At 32.4% G+C, this 26,244-nt stretch overlaps 1 protein-coding gene across 1 annotated transcript in view; it reads left to right on the forward strand.

Moving 5' to 3' along the window:
- The window catches only part of LOC107843497, a 30,101-nt gene extending 11,882 nt beyond the window's left edge, over positions 1-18,219 (forward strand). Inside the window, exon 3 of the mRNA XM_016687802.2 lies at positions 17,912-18,219. Within this exon, the coding sequence (XP_016543288.2) occupies positions 17,912-18,090 (179 nt within the window). The 3' untranslated portion in view covers positions 18,091-18,219. The remainder of the gene's footprint in view (positions 1-17,911) is intronic.
- The last annotated feature ends 8,025 nt before the right edge of the window (positions 18,220-26,244 follow it).

The following is a 26,244-nucleotide window of genomic DNA, read 5'->3' on the forward strand; positions in this document are numbered from 1 at the left end:
TATATCATTTAGTTCTTATTTATTTACGAACTGTTTTTAGGAGAATCATGGCTTTTCATCACCCTCTCAACAATAATCCTTTTTTTATTAATAACCACCTGTTGTTACATATGATCCATCTGTTGCACCAAATTAAACTCTGTTGCCACAAATGCTTAATCCCTACCTCCAACCATCGACATGTTGAAAATAAGGAATAAATAGAATGATAATTAAATATTAAATAAGAATTAAAAATTCAAAATCGACCAAACCAAACATAGATTTTTTAATCCTTTAGGTAGATCCGATATAAAAAAGGAAAATACATATGCTAAAAGAAAGAGAAAACATAAGCTAATTATTATTACTACTATTTTATTATCATTACTATTATTATTATAATTACTATTATTATTGTCAATCGGATAATTTTCATCCGGCAGCAGCAAAGCCCTCCTCAGCCTTGCTCCGAAGTCGGTCAAATTCCTCTGGAGTTCATCAAACTGCCTTTAAAGTTCCCGCAAGGACTCGATATGAATCTTCTTGTTCCAATCTGGATCATCCATATTTGTATTGTAAGTGTAGTAAAATGAACGAGTGAGTGAGAGTGAGTAGTGAGTAAGGAAGGCGGATGGAGGGACCTATTTATAAATAATTGAATTGGAAGGGGTTAGTCAAATAAAAAGCCACGACTGTTCATATCCCTTAATTAAATAAAACTGGTGACTTTTTGAATATGTAAATTAAAAAAAAGGATCTAAATACAACATTTTATCCTTTATTGTATTTCGAAAAGAAAAGAAAATTACTTTAAAATAAATCTAATAGATGGGTAATCTGTTGCAAAATATATTTCATCTGTCAGATAACTTATAATATATTGACAATCTGTTGCAATAGATGGATATATCTATTTGCTTTTCCAACAGATGTGGCGTCTGTTACAATTTGCTAGTCATCTATTTATTCAATTTAAGTCATAGATAGGCTAGGAAGAATAAGGTGCGTGCAGATAGATCCACTATCATATGTGTGGGAGTTAAGTGTAAGTATTACTAATAAGGTTATCGTAACAACACACACAAAGTATAATGTTTTTGTGAATGTAGTTTTTAACCGATTAGGCACTGATCATTCAAACAAGATCCTACATTGTACAGTTAAGTTTGATGGGTTCGAATTGAAAAGGCCGAGGGCCCCATGAAGATAGTGCAGATACCCTGTTACGAATTACTGACAATTGTTACTCATGTTAATGCTTGTCAAGTTTTTAAAAGGGATCAATATTTGGTGTCATTGCAGAGAACCAATATCTATTGGACTTAACTTTAAGTGTGAATTGGACTCTGAGAACGCCTTCAAAGCCTCGCATTGCATCAAACAAGAATAAAAAAATAATAGAAATTCCCTTGACCCAAATTTATATGGAAGGGTTGATCGAGAAGATGATTATATGCCAGAAAGAGCTGAAAGAGAATACCTGCGAGGAAAAGGGGAGTTTATGAAAGACTATATCATCTCAGAGCTAATTGAATAAGAGACATAGGGTAGAAAGTAACTTCTAGTGAATCTGGGCAATGAAATTATCCTAAAACATGAGAAATCTGAATTAAGTGCAAATATGAAAGTATATCCGGTAATGTAAATTCGTTTGTTGTCTCTCTGAAAGAAAAATAATGCAGATGGACACTTTGCTAGGGAGCTGCGACTAGGTAGCGGGGTCGGGATTATCACCTAGATAGAAAATAGCAGAAGACCAAGAAAGCAGCCTTATGGGCATTGAGGGTTAAAATGATGTACAGCAAGCCTAGAAAACCTGCGCCAATATCAACTGCAGTTAAAGTAAGGAATCTAAGCGAAGACGGCAATTTCTGAATTTTAAATTGCATCCCATGCCTTCTTGTTTGTGGTTCCAATTAGGTCCACTGCTATTGTCCTGATCGGAACCACAAATGAGATTGAAAGGCAAATTGAGTATCACTACTTCCTTAGAAATATGGATTAATTGATTGTGTTTTCTTGCCTTAGCATTCTTTCAACATTTCTTGTAGAATATTAGAGGCTTACTGTAGTATATGAATCCCGATAATTTTCAAGCTTGCCTCCAGCTTGCTGATTCTGTATTCACGCTGGTCGTTGTCATCTTTGAAGTTGGTATAGAGTTTCTGGTCTCTTGTGAGCTCGATCAAGAACACTACCTTTAAAGTTGTGGCATTGAAGAAGGCCTTCAAAACACTTTATTTAGAAGCCTTAGAGGATACATGGAGGGCCGTTGTATTTGTTTTAGGTCAAAATGTGTTGATGCACAGTCAAGATGTGGTCCCAACTGTTGAACAAATCACTTTTATCGAGTATTTCTCAATGCAACTTGCTCAACCATCCTTCAAAGGATTTGATAAATTAATAAGTAAGGAGTTACGTAATGTTTGATCTAAACTAACTCTACCAAGCCTATCAAACGTTACATAACTCCAGGCTCATTACCCTATGAAAAAACTTTGCCTGAGTTAGTGCACAAATCAAACGAGCTCAATCTCTCAGTCTTTCTGCTGATCTTTCTTCTCCAATTATAAATGACAAGATATCCTCCATGCAAAAGTCTACACCATCAACAGAAATGCTTGCCACAGCGAAAGGTCTTTTGAAGGAATCAATAGTAATCTCTCAATACCAAGTGATATTGAGAGATTACTAGTCATGCCTTCTCAAGATTTTCGCTTTGGCAAGAATCTATGCAGTATCCGCCATGAAAAAGTCTGCACCGTTAGCAGAAATGCATGCCACAACGAAAGTCTTCAGAAGTCATGACTATAATCTCTCAATACTAAGGAAGTCTTGTACGAAAGTCTTCATAAGACATTCAAAAATAAGGAAATTTTTAGCATTGACTACACATAATTACGACATCAACAACCTCACCAAATTCACTCCTAGTTCAAAAGAAAAGGCAAAAATATTTTCATTTGCTTTCCTGGTTCGAATGCAAATGAAAATATTTCTGCCTTTTCTTTTAAACTAGGAGTAAATCTGCTGAGGTTGTTGATTGTAATTATGTGTAGTCATTGCTGAAAACTTTTTAATTTTTGAATGTCTTCTGAAGAATTTCGTACAAGACTTCCTTGATGTTGAGAGATTACTAATAATGCCTTCTGAAGACTTTTGCTCTGGCAAGAATTTCTGCTGACGTTGTAGACTTTTGCATGGCAGATATCTTGTCATCAACAGAAATTCTTGCCAGAGCGAAAGCGTCTTGGGAAGACATGACTAGGAATATCTCAATATCACTTGATATTAAGAGATTACTGTTAATGCCTTCAGAAGACCTTTCGCTGTGGCAAACATTTCTGCTGATGGTGTAGACTTTTGCATGACGGATATCTTGTTATCTATATTGGAGAAGAGCGATCAGCAGAAAGGTTGAGAGATTGAGCTCGTTGAAATTGTGTACTAACTTGGGCAAAGTTTTTGGATAGGGTAATGAACCTGGAGTTACGTAACGTTTGATAGGCTTAGTAGAGTTGGTTTAAATCAAACGTTACGTAACTCCTTGTTATTAATTTATCGAATTCCTTGAAGGTTGGTTGAGCAAGATGCATTGAGAAACACTCGATAAAAGTGAGTTTTTCAACGGTTGGGACTACATCTTGAGTGTGCATCAACACATTATGACCTAAAAACATACACAACGACCCTACATATATCCTTTAAGACTTCTGAAGAAAGTGTTCTAAAGGGCATCTAGAATGCCATAACTTCGAAGATTGTGTTCCTGATCGAGATCACAAAAGATCAGGAGCTATATACCAAATTCAAAGACGACAACGACCAGCTTGAATACAGAATCAGCAAGATGGAGGCAAACTTGAAAATTATCGAAATTTACATATTAGAGAAAACCTCTGATCTTCTCCAAGATATGTTGAAAGCATGCTAAGGCTATAAAACACAATCAATTATAACCATATTTCTAAGGAAGTAATGATACTCAATTTGCTTTTCAATCTCGTTTGTGATTTCGATCAGGTCAACAACAGTGGACCTAATCGAAACCACAAACAAGAAGGCATGAGATGCAATTTAAAATTAAGAAATTTCCGTCTTCACTTAGAGACCTTACTTTAACTGCAGTTGTTGTTGGCGAAAGTTTTCTAGACTTATTGTACAACATTTTAACCCTCGATTCCCTTAAGGTGGATTTTTTTCTTCTTCTATTTTCTATCTAGGTAATAATCCCGACCATGCTACCTAGTCGCAGCTCCCTAGCAAAGTTACCATCTGCATTATTTTTCTCTTAGAGAAACAACAGACGGATTTTTCATTATCGAATACACTTTCATATTAGCACTTGATACAGATTTCTCATGTTTTAAGATAATTTCATCGGCCAGGTCCGCTAGAAGTTACTTTCTACCCTATGTATCCTCTTCAATTAGCTCTGAGATGATATAGTCTTTCATCAACCATCCATTTTCCCTTGAAGGCATTTTCCTACCGCACCTTCTGGCGTATAATCATCACCCCGAGCAACCCAACCATATAAATTTGGGCTAGGGCAGTAACTATATTGGTTTTCTGTTCTTGTTAGATGCAGTGCTAGGCTTCAAAGGCCTTCTCAGAGTCCAATGCACCCTAAAAGTTAGTCCAATCGCTATTGAATCTCTTTACAATGACACCAAAACTAGATCTCTTCACAATGCTTGACAAATAAACATGAACAACAACCAACTTTAAATCTTAATAGGGTATTAGAACCATATTCATGGTCCCTCATCCTTATCAGTTCAGACCTACCAAACTTAACTATAAAATTACAAATGTCTTGTTTGAATGATCTATGACTAATCGGTAAAAACAACATTCACAAAATCAGTGTACTCTATGTGTGTTTCTACGATAACATTATCAGTTATACATACCTCCAACATATGAAGTGGTTCCATATGCATGCAACATATTCCTCTGAACCTATTTTTACCGCAGCTTCTTGTGATGGTCGAGAAAAAGTTAATCAACTTTCAGTTCCTTATATCTACAAAGAAGAGGTAAAAATTGATGTCATAGAAAAGAACATTATCCATCTGTTGCAATAAATATAGAGTTTGTTGCATCAGATGTGGAGTCTGTTGCAACGGATGTGGAGTTTGTTGGAATACATCAAATCTACCTTATTGGTGGTTTGATTTGTTCCAACAGTTGCTTCGTCTATTACAACATCAACAACAACATAAACTACAAAGAAACAACAAATAAAAAATATCAACAGCAAAGAAACAACATTTGTTCCAACACCGTCAACATCAAAGAAGCTATATCCTTTGTTCCAACACCATCAACAACACCACACCACTAGTTTCAACAATGCCAACTCCAGCAACAACATCAATAACAGCATAAACAACAAAGAAACAAATAATATATATATATATATATATATAAAAAATAATACTGCCAACATAGCTTTTAAACTTCCCCTAACAGAATACTTTTTTTACATATTGTAATAAAAATTCTCGGTTCATTTATTCAACACTTAAAATTTCCTTCAATTTTTAAAAATAAATATGATATGGGTAAATGGTAATTGAATAAAAATACAGATGTAAATAACTTGCAAAGAAGAAGACGAGAATGAAAGAACAATAGTGAACCATACCTTAATGTCAAAAGGGGATCAAAACAACAATTTCAGTCGAGGAATGATATGGATCGGTTTAGATCCGAAAGGATATTTATGAGAAAGAGAAGAGAAAAGAGAAAAAAAAGGCTGTGATAACCCTAACCTAAAGAGAAAAGAGAGAAAAAGATGAGAAATGAATAAACTAAATTTAGGGCTGAAGCTGAAGCTGAGGATGATGAGATAATTCTAGATGTATTGTGTACGTAGATGTGGTTTTTTTAATATACATTAATTAATATAATTAATATTCATTAATAATTTGAGGGGCGCGAGGAAGACTAGTGACATTGAAAAGACAAGATAAGACTACTCAATGAACTCATTTTTGAGTTATCCAAGAAAAAGAAACTCTTTATTTTTTACTGCATTTTCTGGTACTTGCTACTTTATCTACTCGGACAGAAAGCTTTAAAATTGAAAGAAAAAAAGATTTTCAAACAGATATGTCATCTATTACAACAAATAACAATATCTGTTTAAAAATCTCAACAACACAGTCATCTGTTACAACAGATAAACAACTCACAGATGCAAATTTTCATTTGATAATTAAATCCGATATGTCATCTGTTATAACAGATATAAATATCTATTTAAATATCCCAACAACTCAGTCATCTGTGATGACAGATGCAAATGTCCATTTGATAATTAAATTAAATATATCATCTGTTACAATAGATATCAATATCTGTTTAAAAATTTACAACAACTCAGTCATCTATCACAATAGATGTAAATGTTTATTTGATAATTAAATCAGATATGTCATCTATTGCAACAAATATGAATATCTGTTAGAAATCTCCAATAGCTCAGTCATTTGTTCCAACAGATTTCATTGCAATTAATTTAGGTGGAACTAGGTATGAGTGAATGAGTTCATAGGATCAACTACAACTTTAATTGAGTTTTTGGAATTGGTGTTGGTATTGCACTCATGCCGACCCGGGTCATCGATCAATCACTTTTAGTTGAAATGAGCTCTCATTAACTTAATGTTAAGATTAACAGTAGCTAAATTGATTTAGGTGAAACTAGGGATGAATAAATGATCTCATAGGGTGAACAACAACTTCAATTGAGTCATTGCAATTGCATGGTATTGGTATTGTGTTTATCCCGATTCGGGTTGTCGATCGATCACTCTGAGTTGAAATGAGCTCTCATTAACTTAATGTTAAGATTAATAGTACCTAAATTGATTTAGGTGGAACTAGGGATGAATGAATGAGCTTATAGGGTCAACTACAACTTCAATCGAGTCGTTGTAATTGCATGGTATTGGTATTGCGTTCATCCTGACCCGGGTCGTCGATCGATCACTCTGAGTTGAAATAAGCTCTCATTAACTTAATGTTAAGATTAATAGTACCTAAATTGATTTAGGTAGAACTAGGGATGAATGAATGAGCTTATAGGGTCAACTACAACTTTAATAGAGTTGTTGCAATTGCATGGTGTTAGTATTATGTTCATTTCGACCCAAGTCGTCGATCGATCTCTCTGAGTTGAAATGAGTTTTCACTAACTTAATATTTTAAAAACTAGTATATCTTTTGAAATTTCAAAAATTAATTAAGATTAATTTGAACCAAATTAACAATTTCAAAACCTGTCATTCTTTTCCAAAATTACAAATCAACCCATACAAATCATCCATTTGCGGGAAAAACTTTTCCTCATTTCAAATCTCAAGTTCTCTCCTCCCTCTCTCTCAATAATACAGATAAAAACTACTCAACATATTGCTTAACCATTCAAAACAGATCGATTTTCTCCCCATTTCGTACCACATAGTTGTTATTTTCGATTTTATTCTCACTTGTATCCATTGTTTTCTATATCTTTGCAGGTAACAGAGTGGATAGAGTACCCAACAAAAATGGGTACTTCCTGAAAAATGGCTAAAGTAAAGTGGATCAACTTCTGGCCACCTAACAAAAATGGCTAGAGTACAGATAGATTCGGAGAAACTTCCTGAACAATCTCAGTTGGGGCAAAATAAAGTTGAGAAAAGTGATAACTCCTTCTCACCAGTGAGGCATGAAATAATATCAAAATCCTAGTATGATTATGTCAAAACCATTAGTATCGGCAGGTTTTGAGTTGCGATGCCGATGGATAGCCTTGACAAAGTAACTGGTGATCTTGTACTTAAATGTCAGTTGGGAAAATATTTTGATGAATTAAGGAGAATTATGAAGAATGAAAACATAGACAGACTTTTTAACAACAGCTGTTTTGCATACTTTCTTGAGCTGCCTGAGGACTGCACTCTTCATTTCCCAATGAGCATGGTATATGGTCTTCTCAAGCGCGGATCAAGTACGCGGGGGATGATAAAGATCCAAAGAAGGGCCAAAAAAAATGAATGAAATCTGGATCAACTACTGTGACATGTCAGTTTGTTTTGGGTTGAAACAATTTGCCATAGTGACGGGCTTGCGATGCGATCGTCTAGAAAAACCTCTCATCAAGGAAATACCCCACAAAGGGTCCAACAAGCGAAAGGGAAAAAAGGTGGGTTGTTGGACATTGTTGTACGTAGTAGCTACAAAGCAAAGGATTTGATGGCAGATCTCGAGAATAAAGACATACCAATGCATTGCAGGGAGAAATTGTGGTTAGTTTGATTTGTCCATTCTGTTTTATTGGCAAAACACGTCAGGAAAGTCATAGAAGATGATTTGTTGGTGCTTGCTGATGATTTTGACAAATTTAACGATTATCCCTGGGGATATGATAGCTACCACTTGATTGTCAAATATTTACTGACAAAGCTATCCCTAAAGACAATCACATTATACGGATTTCCTTGGGTTTTCATGGTAAAATTAATCACTATTTTTACTTATCCATTAATTTATAATGAATATAGTTATTATGACTTTTTTTTGCTTGCTTTCTGTTTATATTTTTTAGGCTTGGGCATGTGAAGCCATTCCTCCCCTCTGAATGTAGTTCAAGGATTACCCAGATGAGTTTTCTCATCCAAGGATCCTTAGGTGGTTGGCGGCTGCAAAGGGCAGCAAAAAAATATTACAGAGCAGAAGGTTGATCTATTTAACCCTTCGAATGATGCAGTACGTCTTCTTTCAACTAAATTAATTTGCCTCAAAGAAAGATATTGAAACAAATGTTCTATTTGTTGTGACAGAGGGGTCGTCTGTTGCAACAGATTACCCATCAACTGCAACTGGTGCAACAGATGGGTAATTTGTTGCGACAGATGATCCATATTTCACAATAGATTAACAATCTGTTGCTCTGATTCTCTGAACCTGACTCAATAAATTACCTATCTACTGTAAATTATGCAACAGATATGTAATCTGATACAACATATTATCAATTTGTTGTGACATACAGACCAGCTGTTGCGGCAGCTAGATCGTCTGTTTTATAAGTTGGTTGTATTTATATCCATGTAACCCAACTGGCTGCAAATTTTATTATATGATTTAAATGTCTCTTGTCATTTTTTATAGGTTGTGCATCCTTAGATCGTGCCTACCGTTAATGAGTTGGGGATGACTTCTTTTCTTACTCTAGGTCTTGTTGATACAAAAGAAAATCCAATGGAGGAGTTAATAAAGAAGGAATTGGCTGGAGCAACATCCATAAAAAGAGTAGTTATGCAAGGTCAGCCTAATGTTGAAGCTCTTTACAACCAACCTCAAACTGCAACAGATCCGAGTGCTTCTTCTGAGGGTGTTGCTGGTGGAGTTGTTGATGATGGTGGTTGCCATCCTGATGCTGCTGCTGTCAGTCGTGATTATGAGCATGTTGGTTCTCAGTAAAAAATAAATAGATTTGAAAACACCTCTTGTACAGGTCCCTCTCACCCCTACACCGGTCCCTTCCACCCTTACAGTGGTCCCTCTAACCCTTCTTCACCCTAATGTTCTCATTGCAAATGCAAAGTGTGCAAGGGCAGAGAGGATAAACTCCTTGAAATTCTTGAGGCTATTGCTGAAGCTTCCTAGGAGTTGAAATCCAGAAGGGGTGTCATACCATCCAATAAGGTGAGCGAGACATGCACTCCTACAGTGGTGGTTAGGAGGAAAAGAAGAAAAATTAGACAAATTCTCTCTATTCTGAAAACAACAAAAATTGCAACTCCTCCCACTCCAAGAGTTGTTGAAGTTCAGGGGCCGCTGAAGAAGGTGGACATATTCGCGGCACTTGGCAAGGAGAAGAAGAAGGAACTCGAAGAAATCATGATTGGCAAGATGAAGGTTCGAAAAGAATACACTATGCATTCATTTGCCGCCAAAGACTTCACGAATATGACAAATATGCGTGAGTGGTACGAGGACAATGTAAGTTTAATTTTGTTAATCTAGCCTTCCAATCTACTCCATGAAGAAGAATCTACGCAGCAGATGTGTAATCAATTGCAAAAACTTGGTAAATTGCAACGTAATACACTTCTGTTGCATAAGTTGCGTTAGCTGGTAATCTGTGAACTGATTCAGAGAACCCTTTGCAACAAATTCTTTTCACTATGTTTTTATTCTTTACAATTACTAACCTATTTAAAAATTTTCTTGTTATACCACAGTATGTTGAAGAAATTCTCTGCCTGATGAGGGGCAGACAATTAGCGTACTCGGATGCTTATGATACTGTCGATAGGATAATGGACCTCAACTTCTACAATAATTTCAAGGTAGGTACAATGATCTCTATAAGATAGCTAATTTCGGTGGCCTGATATTTGATAAGTTAGTTTCTACATTTCAATGGGATGAAGAAGTGATTAAATATGTTAGAGGGAAGAGGCCATATCCACACACCAAGAGCTGGACCAAGGAAAAGAGAATCCTTGCAGCCATGAACGTGGAAGTCAAACATTTTCTCTCTGTTGAGATACTACTCTACGAGGGAAAGATTAAGGTTTATGACTGCAACTTACCTATCTTCAGCGAGGACACATTTTTAGCTCACATGTAGCCACTCTTGAAGTTGTTGCCCAAGTTGTTGATGCAGAGTAAGTTGATGGATCATTTGCCGGTGAAAGTCTTGAGGAGGGAATCATGGATTTTTGAAGGTCGAAATAAGAATATCCAGCTTCAAAGAAATAGAATCGGTCCAGCGTGCGGGCCGTACTCACTTGCATACATCGAGTGTTTGCTGAACGACCCAGAAATGACCGGTATGTGCGACACCGTTGTGGGAAAGATGCAATGAGTCTGGGATTATAGGGTACTAAATAAATGGTTGGAGCCCGTGTATAAAAAATATGTACAAAGACAGAAATGAACATGACAACAATTTTTCATTTCAAGCCACTCACTTTACATGTAGTGGCGATAATTTTTATGTCTGGCCAAGTTGAATTTTTATAATGCAACAGATTTTATATATGTTGTAACAGATATAATACCTATTGTAATAGATTGATTATTTATTGGAATAGGTTGGTCATCTATTGTATTATGCAGATGTTTTTCAGTCCGTTTGTCGCAATAGATATACAATCTGTTACAACATATAATCTATCTGTTGCAACTAATCGGTAATCCATTGGAACAAATCAAGAAAGTAGGAAGACCTTTTATATAATTTCCAGCAGATAACCTAACTAAATGGTTGGAGCCCGTGTATAAAAAAGAATATGTACAAATACGTAGACAAACACGATAACAATTTTTCATTTCAAGCCACCTCACTTTACATGTAGTGGCAATAATTTTTATGTCTGCCGATAGTTGAATTTTTTTAATGCAACAGATAGTATATCTGTTGTAACAGATATAGTACCTGTTGTGACAGATTGATTATTTGTTGGAATAAGTTGGTCATCTATTGCATTAATAGATGTTTCCAGTCTGTCTGTCGCAACAGATATCCAATTTGTTGCAACATATAATCTATCTGTTGTAACTGATAGGTAATCTGTTAGAAAAAATCAATAAAGTAGGAAGACCTATTATATAATTTTCAATAGGTGACCTACGTGTTGCATCTCATATTGCAACATATATCTAAATCTATTTGATAAGATATGTCGTCTGTTGCAACAGATGTATTATATGTTGTGATATTTGAATCTAGTATTCCATTTCAATTAACATGTTCAAAACTAAGGATTAAATTATATTCATAGACAACATAAAATAAATTGAAGCCTTTGAAAATTACATGAAATAACTCAATAAATAAATGAAATGTAGAAAAATTATTATGGGTAAAAATGATCTACTCTACAAATAAATCAGTAAGTTAAACCAAGGAGGATATGTTATTAAATTGGTGGACTCAAGATATAAAGATCTACTCAGTATGAACAAGTTGTTCTTCATCCGGTGCTACGGAATTCAACTTTGGTCGTCGTGGATCTTTAATGTCGCTTGCGTACGGCTTTTGAGCTTTCACTTCTTCGTATTTCCATAAGGGAGCAGCATATCTTTTGTGGAGTAATCCGGCATCAAGTCCATCATTTGGTACTTGTAATCCATCGCTCAAATACTCGGCGTACGTGGCAACAAAAAGACTGCAATCCCTGCATTTTAAAAAAATAAATAATCCATATCTTGCAGTTCATACAAACGTTGTGAAATTTGTGAAATGGAACTAAATCATGACACTTAAACTTATAGGCTACCAATGATTTGTTGAGCAATTCCTTCAACATATTGTATATCAAATGGATTACCCATTTTATCCCGGCATGCTTCAATCGTCGACCAATCAGTACGTACCTTTTGATCCAAAAATCCATTCATATCAAGGTAAGTAGGCAATACTTTGGCCAACTTTTGTATCTCAGATGACGGTCCAGAACATCTCCTTCGTGACATCGAGTCATAAACTCGGATGTGCCTCTCTTTTAGAACGACGACAACAACACCCAATGGAATTCATCACCATAATTGATTGGGATGTACACTTTGCCGACCAAATGCCAAGGTAAGTTAGCTGGAATGCTAAAACCTTTAATGATGTTGATTAAGTATTCCTCATTTCGGAAAACTTTCGGCTGTTGTTGACAATACCTATCGTAGGCATTATTGATGTAAACTTTATACAAACAATTGTTTGTCGTGTATCTGTATTGTTCTTGTATTTGCAACTTGATCTTCTTTTGGAGGTAGTAAAAATAATATCAATGTGCTGCACATATGATCAAACATTTCGAATTACGTGATGAAAAAATTAATACGCAGATGCAATTAAATAAAGTATTAATTAATAGTAATATGTATGACATTTAAATCTCATCATTCCAGCAAGTTTGGGGATGTGACATCAAATAGAACCAATTCTTCATTTCGGGATGTGCAACAACAAAGTCAAACATATCAAAACCAAGACTCGATTCTTTCACTTTGTAGTGTTCGTCATTTTGTTTTCTACGTGATATATGTGTTAATGTCACGTTCTTAGAACAAAAATTGTATAAACCAATATCTTTAAAAATTGATTTATGTACTTGCCGGCATAATGCTTTAACAACCCATCGGCAATCCATTCTGAATAGTTGTTGATCAATTGTGTTAGTTTTTTTGAAGCCTCATCCGAGATATTGAACCCTTCAAATGGGTTATTATTCCGTTCTCCCGAACTTACAGGCTCCACATTTTCTTTTTCTTTGGAAGCAGTTGATGGATTATCAACTGTGATATTATGCTCTTCAACAGTAGCTTTTACTGTGACATCTACCTGAAAAGCTAGAAATTGTCAATGCTAATTACAGATATACAACAGATTGTCCATCTGGTGCAACAGATGAGTCTTATGTTGCAATAGATGGATCATCTTTTTGGACAAATTCAAATAGGTAAATCAGAGCAGTACGATAATTTTGAACAGATGACCTATCTGTTGCAACTTAAGACTCATTTGTTTCAAAAGATAACGCATCTAATGTAACAATGTAGACAACAATTACAATAGATGTATATATTTATTTGATAATTTTCAGCAGATGTATGATCTGTTGAAACAAATGTGCCTGTTTGTTTGTTGGAACATATGATGCACATTCACCTTCTTCAGCTTACGCTGCTTTTATGTGGCCCTTTCACACTGAACAACAACACAAACACAAAGGCATTGCAATTTTGCTTTTTTCGATGCTTGATGATGACCTTAGAAATATCTTTCCTTCTTCTCTTAGCCACCTTGATCTCTAGTGGAGTGTATGGATATGAAATCCTCTTTGATGGAATGACACCCCTCTTAGATGCCATTTTCTTTACAAAAGCAGTTAGTGCATTAATAATATTAATCACTCCATCGTGTTTTGCCTTGCAGTCTTGACATTTGCATGCAGAACATTCGCTAGATGTGGCAAAATCTAGAGAAAAATCTGTACAACCAGTATAATCATAATCATAATGGATTGTTGTTTCAAAAACTGTAAGAGAAGCATCATTAGCCCCAACAGCAGCACCACTACCGCTACCACTACCACTACCATCATCAATAACTACAAGACCACTCTCCAAAATTATTTTTCTTGTGATGGCTGTTGCTACAAACAATTTTATTTTTATTCCATCAACGACCTTAGTCTCCGATAAAGTTTACAAAGACCATAAAGTAAGAAAAAATGACATCTTCAACTCTCGGTTGGTCGGAACAAACCACGGATGGACAATCTAAACTAAGTCAGTACATTTATTAGAATGATGATGAAATCATTTAAAATAATCATTAATTAAAATAAAAACTTGATTAGAATTGGACTTACTGCTTCTTTCGGAGGATTGAAAAGATCAAGAAATTTTACATTTTTATTAGTTTTCGCCGACAACCATCTCAAGATTCTTGGACAGGAAACTTCTTCCTGGTAGTTCACTTGTTGTCTCAAATAAGGAATGACTTTAAATACCCAAGCCTATAACATTGCGCCAATAAATCAAAAGCATTATTAAATAAAAAATAAATTATATCATGATAAAAGAAATATTTACCATGAAGACCCATGGAAATCCATATAAGTTGACTGTATTTGGCGTTAATGGAGTTAACAAATATTTGACAGTCATTTTAAAGCTTTCATAACCCCAAGGATAGCCATTAAACGCCTCAAGATCCTCTGAGAGATTTATTAAATCGACGCTTATGTTGTTGTTAACGTCTCTCGCCCAAAGAATATTATGTACAAACCAAACCAATCACAATGATTGCTTGTGCTTCTTTAAGAGTCCTTTACCTTTCAACGCTTCTATCAAATTTTTGTTTTTGAAGCTTGGACCAACAATGGACATCAGATCCTCACGATCACTCGACTTGCCTTGGCCTTTTTTGGGTATGTGCAGTGCTTTTTTTTAGTTCAGAGTAGGTATAACTTGAGAAGGAGAAGGAGGATAACATTTTAGTCCAGTAACTATGGCAAACTCCTTGCAACCAAAACAAACAGGCATGCCACATTAATTTATCCATACCGTTTCTATATTATCTTTGTTTTCATATATAAACCTACGCTTGAGAAGATCTCACACTATTTTCATCTGGAAACGAGCATTGTTATCCTCCAGAAAATCAAGATATTGCCCAAAGCAGCTTTTCCTGAAATAAGCATCTAATTTTTGTTCTCGAAGTATTTTTCTGAAGGCATTGAAAGATTTTCCCATGGCTGATTTAACTACGAAATCACCCATTAAATATGTGGTACCATCGCACTGCATTCTCATAGGATAACAATCAATGCTGAAGGTTTTGACCAACTCTTTAGCGAAAGGGCTATTAGCATTTGAATGATCTCTTTTGAAACATTCCTTCTCACCGTGTTCATTATCTTCTACTCCTGATTGAGATAACGCTTGTAAGGCAAGCTCATAGAGTGGTGGATGTAGCCGAGCTGCTGCACTTGTTCCTTTACTTGAATTTGATTCGGTTTCTTATTTTTTGAGAGCCATATTATCTTAAATTAACAGGAACATAAAATAGAGATTATAATTGATTAATGCATCATTAAAAAAGGATAACAGTAAATCTAACATCTAACATGCACAACGGTAAAATAACAGTTCCAACAGACCACACATCTGTTGCACCAGGTATTGTATCTGTTGCAACATATAACCGACCTGTTTCAATGGATGAGTAAACCGTTGAAAATAATAAAAAAACAGATCGCTAATATGTTGCACTAGGTATTTTATCTGATAATGGATGAGTAACCATTGAAAACCATAAAAATAAATCACTAATCTGTTGCACTAGGTATTTTATCCGTTGTAACATATAACTAACCTATTGCGATAGATGATTAATCTATTGAAAATAGTAAAAATAGATCACTCATCTGTTGTACCAGGAAAGTTATCTGTTGTAACATATAAACAACTTGTTGCAAGGATGAGTAATCCGTTGGATACATTAAAAAAAGATTACTCATCTATTGTACCAGGAAGGTTATTTGTTGCAACATATAACCAACCTGTTGCAACAGATGAATAATCCATTAAAAACAGTAAAAATAGATCACTCATTTGTTGTACCAGGTAGTTCATCTGTTGCAATATATAACCAACATGTTGCAATGGATGGGTAATCCATTAAAAATAATAAAAAACAAACCACTCATCTGTTGCACAAGAAGGTTATCTGTTGCAACATATAACCAGCCTGTTGCAAAGAAGAGTAATTCATTGGATACAGTAAAAACAGATCACTCATCTGTTGCACTATAAAGGTTATCTATTGCAACATATAACCAATCTATTGCAAGGATGAGTAATCCTTTGGAAATAATAAAACAGATCACAAATCTGTTGAACCAGAAAGGTTATCTGTTGCAACATATAACCAACCTGTTGCAATGGATGAGTAATCCGTTGAAAACAATAAAACAATCTCTGATCAGTTGAAACATATCACGCATCTGTTGTAAAATGAGTTATATGTTGGGTCAATATTGTTTAGATTGTTTTCAAACAGAAGAGTTGCCTGTCGCAACAGATGAATGATCTGTTAGATTGTTCATCTGTTGCATAAGATTTTCATAGTTGCATAAAATTTTCATCTGTTGCATCAGATGTTTTAAGCTAGTGTATTAGATTTTTTTATTTGTTGCATCAGATGTTCTCATCTGTTGTATCAGATGTTTCATCTGTTGTAACACCATTTTTACCAAGACAAACAACAAATCAACCCGCAACATCAACACATCATACACACACACTGAGAACATCAACTGTGACAAAAAATTACCAATAAATCTAATCAATAGTTCGACAATAAGTAGAAGAAATGCCAGAAATTAAGATTTTATTCAGTCCACATTTAAAATTTAAGCTAGAAATATTGAAATTGTTAACCAATACTAGAAGAGTAGCTGGGTCAAGTTCCTCGTTTACCTGTGAAAAAGGAAATGAGATGATGAAGAACTCGAAGTTGTTGTCGCCGGAGAAGTCTTCACGTCGATTGACGGTTGAAAGTCGAAAGAGAACACCGGAGGTTGAAGTCGCTGGGGATTGAAGGCAGAATTTTGCAGAATTTTGGGTTGGGAGAGAGTTGAGCGAAGTTGTCGAAAAAGAGAGGAGCGAGACGGTTGATTTGGATTGAAGGGGGTGTGGGTTGGGTTGATTTGTATTTTTGAAAAGATTAGAAAGTTTTGAAAATATTAAGCAAGTCTACAATTAACTTAGTCAAGTTTGTTAATGATGGTTGACCATTGAAGTTGGTCAATGTCACCAATCCTTCATTCAAGACTTAAAAGACACCTTTCATTCAATTTTCTCCAGTCTCAGTCCTACCTTATGGAGGTAGAGATGTAGTTTCTAATTAATAATGAACCCTCAGCTCAAATAAAACATATCAAAATCTGTATAAAAAAGAAATACAGTAGTGAATGAAAATGAAAAAAAGAATAGTAATAACAACAAATAATACATAACCGATCGAACTAAAGGAAACAACATCAAAGGATAAAGACATGTTATTTTTTTCTATATTTTTGTCAGGAAGACAATTGTATTGGGAAAACAGCTAGTACTTTTAATTAGAGAGGGAATACTTGCTCAAACGATTATTGAACTAGTGAAAATTGTGAAATAAGTCGTTTTTCTTTATTTTCTAAAAGGAAATCACAAGTTTCTATTGCTACATCCTCAACGTCAAACAGAAGAATTATACACATACACACAACATTTTACTCCACAAATTTTACTAATTAAATGATCATCTGAACAATCAACTCGTTTTTATGTTGTTTTCTTGATACGAATTGTGCTAGTTTATCTCAACAAATTAAGTAGAGTATTTACTTTTGTTTAGTTGAATAAATAACAGTGTGGAAGGAGTTAGAGAAGGAGAACAAAGAGTTCTTTGAGACGTACAACAAGAAAAACAAGAAAGAAGGATCAACAACAAGTAATAATAATAAAGAATCTGAAATAGAGATAACAAGACAGAGAATAGACAAGTTGCTCTTGGATTCTTCCTTTCCAAAAGACATAGTAATTAATTAACTCATGTATTATATTTTGTTATGTCTTCCACATGGTCTTAATTTACTAGTAAAAAAGTCGAAAGCAGATAATGTAATATGAAGTCATGTAAATTTCGGGATTTGATGAATAATTCTACAAGCAACGAAGAGGTAATAAAGGCGTTGGTTTTACTATATTACTAGTGAACTTATTCGTGCTTCGCGCAACTTTATAAAGTATTAACTACATAAGTATAAAAAATAAATTTATATAAAAAAGTAGAATTGTTATAGTGATTAACTCCTGTTATATGATCTAGTCTTGGTTAAAACTGTACTGCATCGAAAGCATTGCAGAGGCCTTTGTTATTGATCAAGTCTTGGTGAAATTATGGGGACAATAAAAAACTCCTTGTTGTAGTTATAAACCCTTTTTTAGACTTCGTATGTTCTTTTTTTTAATCTTACTTTAAGATCTTTGATCAACATAAAAAAAAAATATATAGAATGCATATTATTTTTAATACATCAAATCAAATATAGGATAAGAAATAACTTGAACGCTCCTAAATTCAACATTCCTAATACACCCCATTAGTACTACTAGTCAAATGTACGTGCTTTGCACGTGTGCTTCATGTCAAGGCATATGTGATGTATTAATATCTTGATGTCTCTTACGATGTGAATTGTCACATCACGAATAATAATCAAGATAATAGATAGTAATACATAAGAAATTACAACAAAATAATTTGATTAAACATTAACCTTTACATAAAAATTCCTCAAAGCCTGAATGAATATTCATCTACCACTACATGTAAACTCAACAAAACAATACGATAATCGAGATATCATAATAATGCGATTAAACCATAAGAAAAATCCTTAAAGCCTGATCAAACATTAATCTATCACTTGAAAAAATAACAAATAATAACATAACAGAAAGTACAGTATTCGAGAATATTACGGCAATATCATCAAATCAAACCTTAATGCAAATTTCTCAAAGTTCGACGAAACATTCATCTACAACATATACTTGAACATAACAGAAATTACAACAAAATAATACGATAATCGAGATATTAGAACAATACGATTAAATCTAACCTTTTGTGATTGTAGATGACACCGTTAGAGCTCATAAAAAAAGCAGTTATTAGAACATCTCTATCAATAAATTTTACATTGTTGGTGTTAATATATATTGTAGAAAAAAATTACAATACCTTTTCCTACAAAAAATAATTATCTAAATATGGAATATTTTTATTTTATATTGCGAAAGGGGAAAAAATTAATTATGGTATCAAATTAATACTACAACACAATTTTAGGAAATTAAAATTTTTTTCCTCAAAAACTTAAAGTAACCTGTTTTATTTTTTTTTTCTTAAAAAATTAAAATAACTTGTTTTTTTTGGAAGTTTAGAGTAATTTTTGATTTTGTGTTTTTTAAAGGAATTTTTTTTCAAAAAATAACTTTTTTACCATATATTTTTCGTCAATTTATTTTTTCCTCAAAAACTTAATGTACCGTGTTTTTTTTCTTAAAAAAATAAAATAACTTATTTTTTTTGGAAGTCTAGAGTAAGTTTTTATTTTTGTGTGTTTTTAAAGGAAAAATTTTCAAAAGATAACTTTTTTACCATATATTTTTCCTCAATTTTAAGTAACGTGTTTTATTTTTTTTCCTTAAAAAATAAAATAACTTGTTCTTTTTGAAAGTTAAGGGTAATTTTGGTTTTTGTGTTTTTAAAGGAAAAATTTTCAAAAGATATTTCTACCATATATTATAGGAATTCATAATTTTAAATATTATAATATTATAATATAATGATATAATAATTAAAAAAAAAATAGTAAAAAGACGATTTTATCTAAATCACAAACTTTTAATGAAGGGTAAAAAGTTCAAATCACTTTTCTAAGGGTCTTCACACTTTTAATATACTAGTTTGACCGCACGTGCCTCGCACGTGTAACTTCTGATTATTTAAAATTGAAGATTTTGTCTATTGCAAATGTTTTTAATGATGTGCAAAATGTTCAAATTTTCGTGATCTCCAAAATCTTTCACACTTTAATATAATCATGTAAACATAACTTATATTTTATTGTAAACACATATATATGTTACTATCAGAAGTTTAAGTGTTTAATGGATCGTAACTTTTGCGCTTGTCATGTAGTATCTCTTTTTTTTGTTGCTAGAAACTAAGCGAGACACATCGATTTGAACCACATTTGTAGTACATTATTTTTTATTTATTTTTTCTATATTTAAAATTTTTCTTATTTTAAAGTTAAATTTTTAGAAAATCTTTGATTACTTACTTAAAACTTTTAGAAATTTGATATTTCTTATATTTTTTTTATTTTGATGCTTTCATATTTCTTTCTAGATTTTTCAGATCTTCTTAAAATCAACTTTAGTTGATTTAAAATTTTAAACTAATGAAAAAGATATTAGTTGTCATTAATTATGATGATGACTTCTAATAAAAAAAGTTTTACTATAAATATTTGGTTAATTTTCAACTCTTAAATATTAGAAAAAATAGTGAAAATATGATTTAATCTAAAGCTGAGATCGAAATTCTAAAATTTAGAATTTGTTCAAATAAGGAAAATTCCAATAACCAAAATTTCTTAGGACAAAAATTTAAATTAGAATTTTATTTGATATAAATAGAAGTTTAACTACCTATCATAGGTTTTTTTTAGAAGAAAAGTCTTTTAAAAAAATACTTGTGGGATTTTTTGTCTTTTAAAATTATGTCCTTTTTAAAAGGAATTAATTCCTAATATCCATTTTTTTTTAGGTGTTCTAAATTTTTTCCTAATATTTAGAAATAATAATTTTTCTACTATTTATATATGTTAAAAGAAACCTCCCAACATATATATTTTAGGAGTCTACATTAATTAGATCTTTTCATATATTCTTCCTATACCATATATTTTAGGGCTCTTCCCATATACTTTAGGAGTTGATATAATATATATAACGATACAATAATTGTAGAAAAAAGGTGAAAAGATAATTTTATCTAAAGCGGAGTGTTTTAATAAAGGATAAAAAGTTCAATTCACTTTTCTAAGAGTTTTCACACTTTTAATATATTATAGATATAAATTATATATATAGATTTTAGATTATTATATTATATAGATTCTTATGCGCACCATCAAACGATCCTTATGTATGTATGTATACATGAAAAATTTATCGATCAAAATGCTTAATTATTTTATTCACTATTGCTGATAATTGGTCCCTGAATATAATTGATATACATGAAATCACATAATTTTAAAAGAAAAAAGTAGTAAAAGGAGAACACATAAAGGAGTTAATTAGTGAGTTATTTATGAATTTAACAGAATAAACTAATAATATTATTAGCTTTAATGGAGTATGTGGAAACCTGCTCAAATTCAATTATGTGATACTGCAATGTAAAAGCATAAAATACTTATTTTAGATAACGAAACAAACAAACTAATTTAAGAGATTTCAAAAGAAAAATTCTAAGAAGAAGAGTGTTACTTGACAAAAGAATAAAAAGTTAACCAAAATTGAGTAAATATTTGTCTCTCTCACGAATATGTCCAACTTCTCGACGCGCATATGGTGCGATAGCAATGGATATTGGATGTGCACAAAGATATCTATAGCAACTACAGCAAACATACAATCAAAATAAAAATTTAAGAGTTACAATAAATTTTTACAGTAAATATTTGGTGAAGGTATAAACAACAATCGAAACAAAAACTCTTAAGTTATAATAATTGAAAATTTAGTAGAGCGAGGGAGTTATGGTCATGGTCAGCTTTTTCATGTTTCGTACGTCTTATATACCACTACATCAAGGATTGCAAGGAGAATATTTCTTGGGAAAAGAAATCGGTTTCACCCCAAACTATATCCGAAAAGTCGAAGTCACACCTAAACTATACTAGTGACCTATTACACACCTAAACTATAAAAAAGTGAAACTATTTACACCCTGTCAGGCTACCACCACTTGCATGTGGTGTAGTGTTTTACACGCGCTGCCACGTCAGCACCACGTTAGTAAAAAATATCACTTTTTTATAGTTAAGATGAGTAATAGGTCACTTATATAGTTTAGGTGTGGATTCGAATTTTCGACTATAGTTTGAGGTGGAAATGATGACTTTTCCCTTAATATTTTTAGCCGTTTACTTTGTTATTTAATAGGCTGGACACACCTAAAATAAGTGTAACAAACGCGCCTTAGAATGGGGGTCGCGGGGAGGTAATAATATCACTTTTATATAGTTAAGGCGTGTAATAGGTCACTTATATAATGTAGGTGTGACTTAGATTTTTCTTGTATAATATGGGGTGAAAATGATGTCTTTTCCCATATTTCTTTAATATATTGTCCTTTGGATTTCTTATAGTAAAATTTTTTGATATTATAGCGCTATATATTACTACGCAGGAGTTGAAAATGGTCAAAAACGTTATAAGTTTTTTGCTTTCTTTCACTAGAACATTTTGGTGGTTGCTAGAAAGGGTGAAAATCGTTTTCCCTCAGAAGTTTGTCTTAAAAATTAACCTCCCCGAACTATCAACAATTATCAACCTCCCCCCTTTTATCACAATCCGGCCATTGACCGATAACTTTATAAATTTAACCGATGACTAGATGGGTAAATTGTAATTTCCACTTTCTTTCAATCTAATTAATCTATTAAAGTTAAAATGCGAAATTTAATTTTATGAAGATAACATTTTAATTCCACTGTTTATAAAGCAAAGCTACACCTAGTTACTTATCTTTTTTTTTTTTCATATATAAAAGCAAAGCATCTTAGACCCACCCACTTTTATATTTAAATATCAAAATATAGTTTTAAGAAAAAAAGCAAATTTACATCATTCTAGAAGAAGCTACAGAGAACAAAATGGGTGAGTATTTTCCAGTAAGTATTTTTTTTTTGGTCAATTTTCCACTTTCAATTTTGGATGCACAGTCTACAATCATTTCAAAATTCACACCTAAATCCCTAAATATCGAGTAACAGAAGAGCAAAACAATAAGAAGCAAAAATTAAACCTTGACATAGAGAACACCATCAATCGAAATGCTGAAGTAGCAATTGCTACTTTTCCAGTGAGTATTTTTTCTTTGTGATCACATCTCGAAGGCATGTGTGTGGATCACTTAGCTTTTTGATCTTATAAGTTACTTCATCGCCATAAGGGGAAGCATAAATATTCCAACCACATTTTTCATCTTTACATTTAGCAATAAACCTTCTCCTCTCATTCTTCAGCTTCTCAATATGAAAACTCTCTTGGCGGACAAATTCTTCAATAACTGCTCTAAAATGAGTCACATTATTGAATATTTGTTCCTCTTTAAGTACAACAATCTCTTTTTTTTTTTTAGTTTCTCATCATACATATATTTGAAAATGTCACCTTGAATTTTGTCACTTACCTTCGTCAATGGGTGATCAACTGCTTTATCATCATCGCTAACACCTTCAAATACTGTATTTTCATCAGCTAGAACATCATCATTTTGTTCGTCCGAGTGAATCACCATATTCTCAATCGTATCTTCATCCTCCTCATTGTCAGTCCACTGAAAATATTCATCTTCAACTTCATCAAGATTTTCATTCATTATATTTAGTTTTATATGAATCTCTTTTGTCTCCATATTCTTATACATATCGAACAAATTTTTTAGGTTTGCATCATTATCCACTGTAATTATAACACCAGTATTCGGATCTATGACTTCTAAATAAGTAGTTTTTCCCAAACCAACTGGAAGGAGCTCCTGGTATACCATTATGAGCATCTTTTAATAAATCTACCATCCCATAGCAATTATCATTCACATTAAAGACTTGATAGCATTTATCAAGACAATGTATTGATAAGGTGAATGACATTCCTGAAATAACATCAATAAATTAATTGTAAGTTAGGTCTATCCTAAAGCAAAAAATAAATAAATTATGTTTAGTTATTTAAAATCAAGAAATCTGAGAATACTTTTTTACTTTCAAGCTCTTAAAATCTAGTTTGAAGAATTAAAAAAAAAAGTAATACTCTCTTTTACATGATTGCAGGCATTGAATCACCTTATTGTATAATCCTATTGCTCGATACGTATATGGGAAGAAAATTTTTTTGACGAAGAAACTTATTTATGCTACTGCTGCCACTATTACTACTGTTGTTGTTGCTGCTATCTCTAGTTCCTCTAACTCCTCCTAGTTTATTATGTAATGCTATTGAACCTCCTTTTACTATATATTTTAATCATGTAAATGTAATTGTTATTAGCATTATCCATGCTACTGCTACTACAATTATTATTACTACTATTAATCCTTCTACTTGTACTAGTGCGTTTTCTTTATGTAGTTCTGCTAGTTTGTTTTCCATTCCACTTATTCAATAGGCATGTTTATATAATATAGGATTATATTGTATTATACATTTTGATCGATATGATGGATAAATTATATTCCATTGATATTATGGATGATAGAGTTTAGTAATAAGAATCCAAGAAAGAAAAAAAAATTGTTCAATAATTTTGTAATTGAAAAGGCATAACATATGACAAAGTAGTTGGGGTTAAAGTGAAGTTTATTCAAATTGTTTACCTTGATTTTGAGAGGCTGAAGATGAACAGTCATGTGCTTTCTACATGAACAAAAAAGAGAAGATCACCGTTGTAGAAGATGAAACACAATATTAAGGGTAATATTAATTAATAGGGTCCTTAATTAATAAGGTAATATTAATAAATTAAGTCACTTAATTAGATTAATTAGATTGAAAGAAAGTGAAAATTACTATTTACCCATCTAGTCATCGGTCAAATTTGCAAAGTTGCCGATCAATGGTCGGATTGTGATAAAAAAGGGGAGGTTGATAATTGTTGATAGTTCGGAAAAAACGATTTTCACCCTTGTTAGAAATGTAGATTTAACTTTTCTCAAGTAATAAATGTGCAATTAGATGGACAATTAACGAAGTAATAATAGCAGTTGTAAAATGCATCGGAAGTTACAAAAAGTGATTTTTGGGCTTCTTAAAATAGAATTAAGGAAGAAGTAAGAAGAGAAAAGAAAAAAAAATGTATTTAGATGAGAGAAAAAATGGAGAAAATGTCAAAAAAAAAAGAAAAAGAGGTAAAAGATAAATAAGATTTTTAAATGTAGAAAAAAGTATGTAGAAAATTTATTAATTGTGCATGTGTTGTTTTATTAAATATAAAAACGTTAAGAAAATCACACAAAATTTACAAGATAAAAAAAGCAGTTGATTAAAGCTGAATTTTATCATCATACTTACGTATTTTTTACTTTTAAAATAACACTATTTCTACAAAGATTTATTTTTATTCTTAGGTGTTTATATATTTATACTTTATGTAAAATATAATTATAATGAAATGGTTTATAATAACATAAACTATATAATTTAATCATAAATCGTAATAATTAACTTTTTAATTTTGTACTTATTTAAAATATAGTTTATATAAATTGATAAATAGTGAGTTAAATTTATATAAAATTTTAAAATTTTATGTATGTAAACAAGTATATTGAAGAGTAAAATGGTAAAAATTATGGCCCAAACTTAAAAGGGTCCAATAATTTGAAAAGTACAAAAAAAATAAAAAATTAGGAAAGTAAAAATATTAGTGTTTTTTTTTTAAAACTAAATTGGGCTATATCCCATTTTATTAAAAGAAAAAAGTTCAATACAAATTAAAATAAATGGGTCAGGCCTAAAAGTGACCTGACCCAGATCCAACAAACATATGCAGCAAAAAATATCTGATAACCATGGTTTAGAATTCATTTTGAAAAGTGAAGCAACCATAGATCGTCTTCTCCGCCAAGATCGCTGATGAGTTCACATCAATTTGCTTTAGTTTCTCCCTCACCCTATGCAGATCATCAACTATCTTCCTCTCCCTTTGTTAAGCTAAGTGTCTAAACTTGTAATTACCTACTTCCCTTTTCTAGGTCAATGGGTTGAGTTTCTTAAGAAACTAATACCACCATTTGTACTAAAAATTGAGTCCAGTAACTAAAGTTTGACAACATTGATTTCGTAAAAGGTGTGTCTAATCCACACTTTGGTATTTTGTATATCTGTCATTAG

This window comes from Capsicum annuum, chromosome 10 (assembly GCF_002878395.1).
Source record: "Capsicum annuum cultivar UCD-10X-F1 chromosome 10, UCD10Xv1.1, whole genome shotgun sequence".
NCBI classification, from domain to species: domain Eukaryota; kingdom Viridiplantae; phylum Streptophyta; class Magnoliopsida; order Solanales; family Solanaceae; genus Capsicum; species Capsicum annuum.